Source organism: Trichosurus vulpecula, chromosome 3 (genome assembly GCF_011100635.1).
Source record: "Trichosurus vulpecula isolate mTriVul1 chromosome 3, mTriVul1.pri, whole genome shotgun sequence".
NCBI classification, from domain to species: Eukaryota; Metazoa; Chordata; class Mammalia; order Diprotodontia; family Phalangeridae; genus Trichosurus; species Trichosurus vulpecula.
Genome location: NC_050575.1, coordinates 158,219,095 through 158,234,012, shown reverse-complemented (window position 1 = coordinate 158,234,012; position 14,918 = coordinate 158,219,095). Strand labels below are relative to the sequence as shown.

General features: G+C 44.7%; 1 protein-coding gene across 1 annotated transcript in view; it reads left to right on the top strand.

The window, feature by feature from the left end:
• Nucleotides 1–545: 545 nt before the first annotated feature.
• Nucleotides 546–14,918, top strand: part of TGM6 (transglutaminase 6) — a 29,999-nt gene continuing 15,626 nt past the window's right edge. Inside the window, exons 1-8 of the mRNA XM_036752471.1 lie at nt 546–639; nt 6,591–6,833; nt 7,151–7,269; nt 7,687–7,815; nt 9,775–9,952; nt 10,379–10,517; nt 13,111–13,214; nt 13,341–13,583. Coding sequence (XP_036608366.1) covers nt 546–639; nt 6,591–6,833; nt 7,151–7,269; nt 7,687–7,815; nt 9,775–9,952; nt 10,379–10,517; nt 13,111–13,214; nt 13,341–13,583 — 1,249 coding nt within the window. The remainder of the gene's footprint in view (nt 640–6,590; nt 6,834–7,150; nt 7,270–7,686; nt 7,816–9,774; nt 9,953–10,378; nt 10,518–13,110; nt 13,215–13,340; nt 13,584–14,918) is intronic.

Below are 14,918 nucleotides of genomic sequence, written 5' to 3'. Positions count from 1 at the left end.
AGGTCTACTGACGCCAACACCAGTCTTCTTTGCATTACATTCTGGCTAAGATTTTCCATCAGCTTAGGAGCAGAGATGGTGGTAGGAAGATAACAGCATAAGTAAACACACCAAAGCAGAAAAGTGCAAGGTTCCAGGGAGAGTGAGAAGAGTGGCCTGGTCAGAGCACAGGATTCACTGAAATAAGACTGGAACGATGGGCTTGGGGAGAGCCTCAAATACCAGGCTAAGAGGCTTAGAGTCTATGCTGAAGACATTGGGAAGCCAATAAAAGCTTTTGAATATGCAAAGACTTGGATGAAAGTGGTCCTTTTCAAGTCTGTCTCCTCTGTCCCTACTATAATTTATTAAACAGGGGACAGTGAGCAATGAGGGAAGAAGAGGAGGGGGATTTTCCTAAAGGTTTAGATTAATTTCTTTCCTCTCCTTCCCTTTCTTTCCTCCTCTGCTTCTGGACCCCGCCAGCAATCAAAATAACAGAAGTGGACTGGCAACAAGAGAAAAACACTCGTGCTCACCACACTGAAGAGTACCCAGGCTCAGAGATGGTGGTGAGGAGGGGCCAGAGGTTCACACTCAGCTTCAAGTTCAGCAGGGCTCTGGAGAGTGAGGAGACCCTGATATTCACCGTGGAAACAGGTATTCTCTCCCCACCTTCTCCTCCCACACACTGAAATTCTCCTTGCATGTGCTTTGAACCCCATTACTGAGTTTTTTCCTCTGGTAGAATCACAAAGTGATGGAACATTGTATCCCAGTATCATAGAATTTTACACAGAATCCTAGAATCTTAGAACACACAATATTGAACTCAAAAGTAGCCTCTGGGGATCCCCTTAGAAAAGGGCCCTCAGAAAAATACCCTAGGATGAGATACTGCATGGGTAAGCTTAGCACCCGAGTCCTCACTGATGTGTAACTTTTACCAGCTAACCAAAAGACAACTTAATTCAAAACAAAAGATGTTCAATTGAATAGCGTGGAAAATAAAGTGACAAGAATAGATTCAGCCAGGTACAGATGAGGTACATTCTCCCACAGGTTACCATACCAACAAAGGGAAAAAGTAGAAATGTAGATTTGTGGCCAAGAAACACATATGGAGGGAACATATATGGAGAGCACATATGTGGCTAGGAACACACATAGATGGAGAAACTCCAATACTACACTTATCAACAACCTCTTTACAAATATCATTGTACTACTCTGCCAGATATCATATCTCTGCTCTCTACTGGGCATATCATCTCTTCTGGGTGTCTCGCTACTTCCATTGTTTCTTCTGGATGTCTCTGTGGTCTTTCTGCCATTATCTTCTGAGACTCAGCTTTTTAGGGCCATCTACTGGTTGGCCCTAGATTTGTTCCCATCTGCTAAGGTGTTGTGACTAGAAAGCTTCTCCCTGGAAAAAAAAGACTGATAGCTCTTTTAATCCATGGTGGGGATTATGAGCTCCCACAACTAGCTAAAGGCAGCTAACAAAAGCCAGCCAGAAGTCCCCCTGGCTAAGCCTGTTCTTTTGACTATCTAGCCTAGTGCAGATTCAAAGTCCATGATCCCGAACAACAATCCAACTTAGAGTTAGAAAATTCCTTTAATTCCTATAGGGCAACTCTGTACCCAAAACCAACTTCAAAGACTCTGCAACAACAAAAAAATAATAATAGAAGCTGTCTTGAGTCTAGAGCTCCGCAAATGCTCCCCAATTGGCACGCAAAAGAAGTTGAACATGAACAAAAGTTAAGCAAGGAAGATAAAGCTATCGATCTCTCCTATCAACATCCTAACCCTTGAACCATATTTCTGCCTTTATTTTGCATGGTACAGTGGAAAGAACATGGGCTTTAGTGTCAGAGAACCTGGGTCCAAAGCCTGGTTGTCACTACCTGTGTAACATTGGGCAAGTCATTCATCCACCCTCTTTCCTTTCATGGAAAATGGGAGACTTAGGCTAGGTGGCCTTTAGAATCCCTTCTAACTCTAGATCTATGATTCTATTACCTTCCAGCCATTTAAAAACCAATAATAACACCAACAACCACACTTTGTGTTGTAGTTTGTCTATCACAAAACCTTATTGTCTCCATATCCCTAGAATATTGAATACTAAAATCTCCAAATCTTAGAATCAGAACCAAGAACATATAACCCTAAAATCATGGTATATGACAGTATCTTAAAATCCCAGAATCCCAGAGCCCCATAAGGTAATGCTAAAGCTTGGCATAAGCTAAAGCTGTCAAGGAAATTTAAGGATCACAAGAAGCATTTTTGTTGTTGCTGCTGCTGTTGGGTTTTTTTTTTTTCCTTTTTAGCTATATTGGGGAAAAGAGGAGATTCCCAAGATGGAATAATAACTGAAGGTGGGGCAAAAACAAAACTGAACATTTCTTATAGTCATGGAGAATGATCTTTGGAATAGAAAGGACAGGAAAAAAAAACTAGCTAATAGGGAGCTGATGCCCAAGATTAGTCAGGTGACAACAATAGCCCCAAGCTGCGATTGATGGGTTTAAGTCACTTTGGCCCAGATACTGTCCATCCTAGGGTACTGAAAGAACTGGCAGATGGGATTTTTGAGGCACTCTCAGTGATCTCTGAAAGATCATTGAGAGCAGGAGAGATGCCCCAGAATTGAAGAAGGACACACGTGTGGCCCTGGTTGTCAAGCAAGGGAAGAGAAGGAAGTTTGAAAACTAAAGGGCTCATGAGTTTGACTTCAATTTGTGGCAAAATTCAGAGCCAGATTGTTAAAGGGGCTGAGTGGGGAATAACTAGAAAAGAAAGTGGTGACCATCACAAAGAACCACCTTGGGTTCTTCAAAAACAGGTCCCACCAGACTTACCTATTTTGACTTGAGTTATTAGACCAGGAGAGCACGGTAATGCTACATCTAGAGTTTAGCTAGATTCTAGCAAAGCATTTTGACCAAGTTTCTCATGCTGTTTTTGTGGGGAATGGAGAAATGTGAGCTAGATTATGGTACAGTTAGGTGTAATTGGAGCCAGTAAAATGGTCAGGCCCAAAGGGTGGTTATTAATGGTTCAATGTCAACTAGGGAAGAAAGTCTCCAATGAAGTGCCTAAGGGATCTATGCTGTTTACCATTTTTATCAGTGACTCAGACCAAGGCATAGCTGCAAGAGTCTTGTGAGGTTCAAATGAGATGTTGAATAAGATCTAAGTAAATCTTAAAGCACTTTATAAATAAATGCCAGTTGCTAACATCGTCATCATCACCACCACCATCATCATCATCAATTATTACTATCCTACCATCCCCAGGCCTCCAGGTCTGGTAATGCCTTCTTCATTCCCTGAACCTTCTGCTGCACTTCTGCTGAGCTCAGGCAATGCCTATAGAGCAATGCAGCGGTGTGCTGGCAAATATTTAACAAGGGGGAAGAAATTCTGAAGTCTGCACACACATCTTTAAGTTTAATCTGCATTGCTAACACTTTCTGAAATCTAGACGATAAACGAAACAATAAACGAAGCCCTGATATGTACTAATTTCTGAGGTATAAATGCTGACACTGAAAATTTAACATTTGGCCCTCAGAAGCCCCTTGGAGGAGGCTCTAGCACACCCCTGAAGATATAGCAGGCTTATGAAATGGGCAGACAATACAAAAACTCCAAAGGATAGCTGATATAGTGAATCATAGGATTCTTAACAGGCTAGAACTTGGTTCTGAATCTGAGATAAGAAATTTAATAGAGATAAATTTAAAATCTTGTACTTGGATTCAAAAGCCCAATTTCACATATATGTAGTAAGGGATAAGCAGAAATTTTTCTGAAAAAGACCTGGAGGTGGAGGGGGTGGGGGTGGGTTTTAGTGGACTACCACTTTAAAGGGGGTCAACAGTGCGATGTAATAGCTAATACTTATATAGGCTTTTATAGTTCACACAGCGCTTACATGTTATTTCATTTGATCCTCAAAACAACCCTGAAAGGTAGATGCTATCATTGCCCCCATTTTACAGAAAAGAAACCAGATTGAGAGAGGTCCGAGGCTCCCCAGGGTGACACAGCCAGGACGTATGGGTGAGGAGGCATTTGAATTTAGGTCTTCCTGACTCTAAGTGCAGCATGTCCCCACTGCGCCACCTAGTGGCCTCTCAAGTATATGATATGACAATCAAGAAAGCAACTTGAGGCTGAATCCTGAGATACAATGTCCAGGACTAGGGAGGTGAGGGTCCTACCGTTCTTTGTCCTGGTCAGACCCACCCCATCTAAAGTATTGTGCTCAGTTGTGAGTATTACGTTTTAGGAAGGATACTGATAAACTGGATAGTGAAGCAACTGGTGGTGCTGTGGATCGAGTGCTGGGTCAGGAATCAGGATAGACCTAAGTTCAAATCCAGTCTCAGTTCCTTACTAGCTGTGTGACCCTGGGCAAGTCACTGAACTTCTGCCTCTCTTGGTTTTCCATACTATTATCATATTACATTACATTACATTACATTGCATGACGTTACATTACATTACATTACGTTACTTTATATTACGTTACATTACATTATATTATATTCATAATAACATCAACCTCCCAGAGTAGTTTAGAGGATCAAATGATATAATATTTATAAAATTAGCAATACAGTGCCTGGCACATAGTAGGCACTTCAAAAATGCTTGTTCGCTTCCCTTCCATCCTAGTATCTGTACTAGTGTCCACAGGAGAGCAGCCAGGATGGTGGAGAGCCTTCATTTATACACAAGAGGATCAACTAAAGTAACTACAGATCTTTAGGCTAGAGAAGTAAAGACTTACAGGGGTTCTTGTTCTTCTTGGTCCCAAAGGGCAGAGCTAGGAGAAATAAATGGGAGATACAAGAAGCAAATTAAGGCAAAACTTCCTGATATGTAGAACTATCCAAAATTGTAATGAGAAGGGGGAAGAAAGGGAATAAGTATTTATGTAACACCTACCATGGGATGCCTTGGAGTCCCCTTCATGTGAGGTCTTCAAGCAACGTCAAGACTATCCACTTGGGCATGTTCTTGTTCAGGTGCGGGTCAGATGAGAGACTTCTGAAGTCTCAGCTGTGCAGTCTTGGGATTCTGATTTCATATATCCCAGATCTCAGCGCAGGGAGGATTAGCACTTCTCAATCTTTTGGCTAAAATTATATCCCACCTATCACTCCTAGTACTGGTATCCTCTGGAGCCACACAGAAAAAGTTTGCTCCCCCTTCTCACATTACAATCCTTCAGATGCTTGAAGACAGCTACTACATTCTCTCTCTCTCTCCGCCCCCCCCCATCTCTCTCTCCTTCTCCTCTCTCTGTCTCCATCTCTGTCTCTCCATCTCTCTCTGTCCGTCTCTCTCTCTCTCTCTCTCTCTCTCTCTCTCTCTCTCTCTCTCTCTCTCTCTCCTTCCCCCAAGCTACACATCTCCACATTTCAAAATACTCTTATTTGCTACAGTTTCCACTCCTCCCCCCCACACCCTCCCACATCCACATCCTCTGGATGTAATCAGTTTGTCAATGTTGATCATCTAAAATCTGACTTCCAGATGGGACCTGACCTGGGCAAAGACGGCAGACAATCAAGACCTTCTTTGTCCTGCTCCCTGGATGTCAATCCATGCTGGCTAAGTTTGCATGATTGCATTAGCTTTTGAAGCAGCTACAGGGACAGCTGCTCCTAAGGAACCATCCATGGTCTCTCAGTCAGGATGGCTTGTGACCCAGGGTACACCTTTTCAAGGACTGGTCAAGATTCGGTGCATATTTCATGGTTATAGAATATGTCCACTAAACTAAAGAATCAGGAGGCCTGGTTCAAATGCTAACTCTGTCACACTGCATGACCTTGGAAGAGTCACTTTCCCTGGGCCTCAGTTTCCACTTCTGTAAAATGAGAGTGTTGGACTCAATGATTATAGATTTAGAGCTGGAAGATATGCAGGCCAACTGTCTAATTTTACATACATGAGCTCTAAGGCCCCAAAAAAGAAAAGGCGACTTGCCCAGGTTCAGACAAGGAAGTATGCAGCCCAGCTGAGATCTAGTCAATGGCAAAGCCACGATTTAAAAGCGAATCCTGCCCCAAAGCCAGTAGTCTTTTCATTACACCATCCTGCTTCAGGAACAGTATGGATGCAGATGTGGAGTCAGGGGCTGGATGAGGTGACATCCCCAGAAACTTCCTCCAGTCCCGAGGATTCTAGTATTCTGCAATGGCCCTGGGATTCATTGTGAACCTCTGAAGTCAATCCTGCACAATGTACCCAAATTTCCTACCTAGACTGTTGTTGTCATTTGGCCATTTTTCAGTCATGTCTGACTCTTCATGTTTTCTTGGCAAAGACACAGAAGCAGTTTGCCATTTCCTTCTCCAGCTCATTTTACAGATGAGGAAACTGAGGCAAACAGGGTTAAGTGACTTGCCATGGGTCACACAGCTAGTAAGTGGATGAGGTCAAATTTGAACTCAGATTTTCCTGACTCCAGGTGTGACTCTATCCACTACGGCACCTACCCCACCTGCCTAGACCAGACAGCATTTCTCTCCCTTTCTCATCTTTGGCTTTCAGCACTGTTTCACAGTCAATTCTCTTGATAGGACCCCAGGCCTCTGAAGCCCTCCAGACTAAATGTATATTTGAAGCATCAGAGTACAAGCGCAAGGGTACCTGGAGAGCCGTGCAAGAAACCAGGGAAGAGAATTCTATGACCGTCACCATCTCCAGTCCACCCGATGCAGTCATTGGCCATTACAAGCTGAGTGGGAGGGTCTCCTCCCGGGCCAAACACAACAACAAGAAATTGGGCCACTTTGTTCTCCTGTTCAACCCTTGGTGCTCAGGTAAGCCCCCAGACTGTCAGATCAGTCCTCCAGCTGGCATCAGATGTCCCCTCCTTCAGTTCTGTGTGGGACCAGCTAACTAGACCCATTCCCCAAAGGCAAAGTTCAGAGCTCCACACCACCTTTCTTCCCTCTCCCCTTCATCCCGGGGCCAACAGGGCAGTTTCCCCCACCAGGTTCCCAGGTGCCTCCTGCCCTCTGGGAGCATCCCCCAATGATATACAACATCACCCCCCCCCAGTCTAGCAAAGGCAGAGTCCCCAGCCCCATCTCACTCAGTCCTTGGAGGACTTCCCGTCCTGGTGACTACTTTCCAGAGGACGATGTGTACCTGGCTGAAGAGGAAGAACGGCAGGAGTATGTGCTGAATGACAATGGAATCATCTTCCGTGGAGTGGAGAAACACATCCGAGCCCAGGGCTGGAACTACGGGCAGGTCTCCAGGGGAGCAGTCACCGTGGGGCTCTGGGAGGGGGGAGGAAAGTGGCCAAATGTCCCTGCTCTCTGCTCCCCACCCCAGGGTCAGACAATCCCTTAAAAAAAAAAAAGAACGACAAAGCTTTCCAGTTTGCCTCTGGTTGACACTGGGTGTTTCTGAGGCTTGGGATTGCCTATGTATGACATGCCTAGGAGGGGCATTAGAATTCAACAGATATGGAGTTCATTTTCTCCCCACAGAAGGAGGGACTGTTTATTGCACAGGCTTCCAGGCAAAGCCCTATGGTTCCAATGTTATTGATACTGATTAGTTCGGGTGATCTGGGGGCCTTTGACAGTCTAATCAGAGGTAAGGTCACATAGCTCCAGGAACTTGCCCTGAGACCATACTGAGCTCAGCTTTTCTGGACCACAGTTTGAAGAGGACATTCTGAACATCTGCCTCTCTATACTGGACCGGAGCCCCAGCTACCAGGAAGATCCAGTTACTGACGTGTCCCAACGAAATGACCCTGTCTATGTGACCAGAGTGATCAGTGCCATGGTGAGGACAGTTTGGGGAGCTCCTCTGCTAAGACCTGAAGGCCAACCCAAATTCTGAGCTGTGTGACCCACAGCCAGTTCAGCAAAGGCTCTCTGGTCCATAGCTCCCCTTATCTGTAAGGAAGGGAATGGGACCCGCTCTCTTCTCTACATCCCAAGAAGGCTACAAAGTATGTGTGTGTGTGTGCGTGTGTGTGTGTGTATACATATATACCAAGAGGCCTGCAAATGTCGGTGAAAACCCCACAATGAGCAAAGTTACAGTTAATTCTTGTTCATCTAAGGGAAAGGAATAATAAGTTAAAAGACAATTTTATAATGGCTTAGGGTTTGCAAAATGCTTTCCTTAACAGATTTGTGAGGTGAGTACTATAGATCCCAACTATAGGTAATCTCAATTCAAAGAAGAAGAAACTGAGGGTCTAAGAGGCAGGATTCAAGCTTGGGGCTCCTGACTCCTATCCAATACTCCTTCCATTGCAACATTCTGGAGACAATCCAAAAATCAGAGATAATTAAAAGACAAAAACAAAGAAACTGAATGGATGAAATGGATGGAATGATGGATGAATAATGTCTTGGCTTTGGCTTAGAATTCTATCATCATTCTAAATCAGGGGTGGGGAACCTATGGCCTCGAGGCCATGTGTGGCCCTCTAGGGCCTCAGGTCCAGCCTTTTGACTGAGTCCAAGTTATCTAGAACAGATCCTTTTATTAAGGGGATTTGTTCTGTGAAGTTTAGATTCAATCAAAAGGCTTCACTTGAGGACCTAGGGGCCGCATGTGGCCTTGAGGCTGCAGGTTCCCCACTCCTGAGACCTAAAGCCTTTACCATAGATTACCTGAATGGGAAGGAGCTCTAGACATAGAATGTTGGAACTGGAAGAAATCCTAGATTTTTCATGTGGAAAATGGCCTTTGAATGTAGACCATAGAAGTGCACGTTCAGGCAGAGCAATGGTCTGAGCTGGGACTGACCTTAGTACATAGAAAGAGAGTTCCATTCCACTTATATAAATAACTTGATAAAAGTCATAACAAAGCTGGGACTAGAATTCAAGTCTTTAGACTCCAACATTTTTTCTTTAAAAAAAAAATTAAGTTCAGTGTGGTTATTTCAGTTTTTTCATCGTATTCTTTCTGAATGCACTGCCCCGCCCCCAGCACTGAACCTTCTCTTCTAAAAAAAGAAAAACAAATTAAGCAAAACCAACGGATATAGTGTCTCCATCTGATAATATATACATCCTTCTGCCTCCATGCTCCTCCACCTCTGTCATTACCAGTCCTCCATGACCAGGGTTGGTTAATATAATTATTATTATTATAATATTGATTACTATTGGTTACTACTCAGAGCTCAGCTTCCTCTTAGTGTCCTTTTCATCTGCCTCCCTGGTCACTATGCATCTTTTTCTCCCAGTTCTGTTTATCCCAGTCAGCTTCAGTGTATATGTCTTCCCAGGTTGCTCTGAATTCCTCATGGTCATCATTTGTTATGGCACAATAATATTCTATTACAGTTAATGGGCACCCACTTTGTTTCCAATTCTTTGCTACCACAAAAAAGTGTGCTATGAATATTTTAGGATATATACTCTCCTGGTCTTTGTACCATATCACACCCTCTTCCCCTTTTTCAGCTCCCATACTCAACAGAACACATCTTCTGGGTGGGACTGGGATAAACAGAGCCATCTACGTTCTCCCACTTGGGCATAAGGCCTTCCATCTCAAATGGAAGGGGGAAGGGTGACAATGTACTCTCACCCATTCTAAGATGGCACACTCAATCCCATGGAGGAGGGCAGAGGTGGCGATGTACTCTGACCCATTCTTAGATAGCACCCTCGATCCCATAGGATTTTGAGGTCCTATGCTCTGGCCACTGGGCCATCCAGTCCTATTTCCCCCTCAAAGTTCCCAGCCTAGATAACTGAATGAGGCCTCTCCTGGCAGGTGAACAGCAATGATGACAAAGGTGTGGTCCAGGGCCAGTGGCGGGGCAAGTACATCGGTGGGACCAGCCCCCTGCACTGGCGGGGCAGCGTCGCCATCCTCTACAAGTGGTACAAGGGCAGGTTTAAGCCTGTCAAGTATGGCCAGTGCTGGGTCTTTGCCGGAGTCATGTGCACAGGTACCTGGGTGGGTGAGGAGGGCTTGGCTCTCCCTTCCCTTGTCTTAGATTTGCATGAAGCGCCCCTGGCTCCCCCCAGCTTCTTTGGTCTCAGCTGTCTGCACTAGGAGAGCACAACCACAGAAAATACCCATCTCACTAGAAAAAATTACCAGAGAATTCAGTACAACTACTTCTAGGTTTCACTCGCAAACACATTTCAAGTGTACTTCACTTTAAACAACCTAAATACGTGAAAATCATAGAATTAAGAGCAGGAAAGTAGAGGGCAAGAGTTGAGTGGGAGTAGTAAGTGGAGAGATACCATCAGGATTGTCACTCAGCTCCCTCTTTGGGGGGAGGGGGATGGAGGGGAGTGAAGAAATCTGGAGTAGGAAAGTCTTTCCCAGGATGGTCCAGAACATTCCTAGTCTATGATTGTTTTAGTCCTAAGGTGTTTAGGAATTGCCACCCGGGTGGTCTCCAATTTCAACTCAGCCCATGACACAGATAAGAACTTGAGTGTGGACAAATATGTGGACTCATTTGGAAGGACCCTGGAAGACATAACTGAAGACAGTATGTGGTGAGTATCTGATTGTGCCCCCTGATAGCTCCTTCCCTTCCCCCAGGTCTGTGGGGACCTCCCCCAGGAGACAGCAGGCACGTGGCAGAGAAGACATGTGGGGCACTGCCCCCTCAACGTTCCCCAAGAATAAGGAACAAACTCAGCAGCGTAGTCCTGAGCCCTACAATACTGCCTCTGGGCCAAGTCTCCTAAAGACAAATTTAGCCAAATCAGGGTTCTCCTCTCTGACACTTAGAATTCTAAAACCTTGGACCCGTCATATCAGAGTCACAGATTCTTATGCAGTAGACATTGCCCAATCTCCTGGGTCCTTGCATCCACAGAGCAACATTGATGATGTCACCTTGATAAGATGTCCATCCCTTGCCTTGCCCTGGATTGTCTCACTGATACCACACTGAGGGTGACTGACCGATAGCCAATTACTTAAGCTACACCTCTAGCTTGACCTTTAAAAAGGAGAGCAGAAATGGGGGCACAGACAGAGACCCAAACTTGGAAGGTCAGATTAAGAGAATTCATTGTTCTTCTGTTTTCGTAGTGGAGACCTAGAAATAAGCCAAGTCCTGACATTTCCAGGGGAAACCCCAAGGGGGCACAAGCTAAAGAGAGATCAGTATTGAGAAGTCACCAAGACTGAACTCTGTGCATGTAAATCCACAGAGTCATGCACCATGATTTACAGTTAAAATTGTAGATGAACAGAATCATAGAATCCTAAAATCCTAAAATGGTAGAGGCCTCTCTCCAGGAAATATTATAAGAGGTTAAATTTGTCTTTGGTGTACCCTCTCTCACCTGACTTTCATTTCCGTTCCCTCACACTATGTTCCTGGTGTCCCAGTACCCCTCATAGCTCACAGTTATGTAGCACGGCAAAGTTTGCAAAGTTCTTTGCAAATATCTCATTTTAGCCTCACAAGAACCCTAAGAGGTAGGTGCCGTTACTTTTTAAAAATTTTTTATTAGTTAATTAATTATTTTTATTTTAGTTTACAGCACTCAGTCCCACAAGTTTTTGAGTTCCAAATTTTCTCCCTCCCCTGCCCAAGATGGCATGTGATCTGATAGAGGTTCTACATACACCTTCACATTAAACTTATTTTCCCAATAATCAAGTTGTAAAGAAGAATTATAACCAACGAAATGAACCATGAGAAAGATGAAACAAAACCAAAAAAAACATGAAATAAGAGAGCAAATAGTTTGCTTCAATCTGCATTCAGACTCCGTAATTCTTCTTCCGGATATGGATAGCCTTTCTCATCATGAGTCTTCTGGAGCTGTCTTAGAACCTTGCATTGTTGAGAAGAGCCAAGTCTATCAAAGTCAGTCAGCCCAGAAGTAATGTGTCTGTGGTTGTGTACAGTGTCCTGGTTCTGCTCCCTTCACTCATCATCAGATCATATAAGTCTTTCCAGGTGATAATGAAGTCCATCTGCTCCTCATTTCTTATAACACAACAGTATTCCATTACATTCGTATAGGACAACTTGTTTAGCCATTCCCCAGGTGATGGGCATCCCCTTGATTTCCAATTCTCGGCCACCACAAAAAGAGCCGCTATAAATGTTTCTCTACGTCCAGATCCCTTTCCAACTTGTGTGATCTCCTTGGGATACAGCCCTAGAAGTGGGTGCTGTTATTCTCCCCATTTTACAGCTGACAAACCTGACGGAGAGAAAGATGAAGTGATTTGCAAAGGTCACACAGCTAGAAAACAACTAACAACTGAGGCAGGCTTTGAACTCAGTTCTTCCTGTCTCTAGGATCAGTACTCTATCCACTCTATCCCCTATCTGCCTACACTTCCCCAAAGCTCCTGCCCCATAGGGCCATGAGCTAAACTAGCTCTCAACTAATCCTGACTACGGCTCGGTATGAGCCAATAAAGGCTTCAGAGGTTCTTTCTGCTGGGGACGTTTGCTTTTTCATCAGGGATTCCAAATGGCCTCAAAGTCTTCAGGCTTCAAAAGGAATAATTCCTTGGCTCCAGGAGAAAACCAATTATTTGGATTTCAGGCACTTTGACAGGATAGACTAGGAGGTCTTTCTGGGTAGGAAGGCCTTTCCACCTAGGGTTCTCTCGTACACCTGTGAATACAGTCAGCCCCATCTCTCCTTTCAGGGCAGCTAGGTGCCGCAGTGGGTAGAGTGCCGGGCCTGGAGTCAGGAAGACTCATCTTCCTGAGTTCAAATATGGCCACAGACAGCTGGGTGACCAGGGGCAAGTCATTTATGCCTGTTTGCCTCAGTTTCTTCATCTGTAAAATAGAGAAGGAAATGGCAAACCACTCCAGTATCTTTGCCAAGGAAACCTCAAATGAGATCATGAAGGGTTGCACACGATGATCCTCACTGATTGATAATGACTTTCCTACCCAGACCTCACATAGCATTTTGTTTTATAAATTTCTAATGAACTTATCATGTAGTGTATACTCTGGCTGTCTTGTCCTGCAAAACAGCGTCTTAAGGTCAGGAACTGTGTTTTATCTAAATGTGGTGTCTCACCAGCACAGCGCTTTGCACGCAGCCATGCTTAATAAACATCTGTTCTATCTGCATTTGTATTTTTTCTCTGTTCCAGGAATTTCCATGTCTGGAATGAAAGCTGGTTTGCCCGGAGAGACCTTGGCTCCTCCTACAATGGCTGGCAGGTCCTGGATGCCACACCACAGGAGGAGAGTGAAGGTAACCAGATACTAGGGTTTGTGTTTCCATTTGGGACAAGGTCTCCTGGACTTCCTGACCCAGAGTCTCCATCTGAGGGTTGGCATCCCTCATGCCCACTTTCTTTTCCATTGGTCCCACACCCAGGTGTGTTTCAGTGTGGGCCAGCCTCTGTCACTGCCATCCGGGAGGGCGATGTGCACCTGGCCCACGATGGACCCTTTGTGTTTGCTGAAGTCAATGCCGACTACATCACATGGCTCTGGAATGAGGACGACAGCCGGGAGCGGGTCTACTCAGATACCAAGAAGGTTGGCAAATGCATCAGCACCAAGGCTGTGGGCAGCAATACCCGTGTGGACATCACCAGCCATTACAAGTACCCAGAAGGTAAGGCCATAACATGGGCTAGTCCTACTGCCTGATAGCTCCATCAACAAGCATTTATTTAGTGCACTGTGTTCAGGGATGGGCATACAAATACAAAATCGACAGAGTCCCAACTCTCAAGAAGATTACATTCTAATGGATAAAAAAAGAGTCCAAGTCTTAGAGGTGAAAGATCTGGGTTTGAGTCCCAGCTCTATCACTTACAAGTTGTGTAGCCACAGGCAAGTGCTTTCCTTCTCTGGGTCTCAGTTTCCCCATCTGTAAAAAGGGCCTAGCTGTTCCCCATACCTAACATCCCATATGCCACCTTTTGCCTTTGTATAAGTGATTCTTCTGGCTTGCAATGTACTCCTTCCTTATCTCTACCTCTTAGAATCCCCAGCTCCCCTTAAAGCCCAGCCCAGGGGCCATCTTCTACATGGAGCCATTCCTTGTGCCTCCAGTTGGAAATGCTTTCCCTCTCTGTCTCTGTGTCAGTCTCCATCTCTATCTCTCTCTGTCTCTGTCCCTCTCTCTCTCTTAATTATATTGTATAACTCTAAATTTACTTCCCTATCTACATTCTATATCCCTCTAGTAGACTGTAAGTTCCTTGAGGGCAGGCAATATTTTTCCTTTTTTTCTTTCTATCCCCAGCGCCTGGAACAGAGTAGGTGCTTAATAAATGTTTGTGGAAGTAAATTGCACTACCTGCCTATTATGAGGGAAGTGTTTTATAAACCCAAAGGATTTGGATGTGAGCTGACGGGATGCTATGGTGGAGAATGTGCGACCAAAGAGCAAGAGGGATCTGGATTTGAATTCTAGCTCACATACTTGCTGTGTAACCTTAAGCAAGTCACTTAAGTTATCTTTCCTCATCTGTAAAAAAGTACTTTGTAAACCTTAGCGTTTCAGAAATGTGAATTGTTGCACTATTAATTACTGTGAGAACAGAGGCTGCCACACAAGATTTCAGAAATGTGAATTGTCGTACTATTTATTACTGTGAGAACAGAGGCTGCTGCATGCAGCCGAGACAGCCCATGGGCTGATTCTCTTTGACCCAGGAATCGGCGAGTACCACCCCATGCCTGCTCCTTGGCCCTTGTAAGGGCCTCTGCCAGCAGCAGCTCCCCAAGGCAGTCAACCCCTTTATACATACTCTCAGGGTACAAGAGGCTGATTGGTCACCGGTGGGATTATCTAAGGAATGCCCCAGAAGTCTCCCCATCCCTGGGCAACCTGCCATCAGAAATGGAGGGCTGTCTTCAATCATTCAAAACATGGAAGAAGAAGTAAACTTGTTTTCCTTGGTTTGAGAGGATAGAGCTAGGAGCCGTGAGTGAAAGTTAG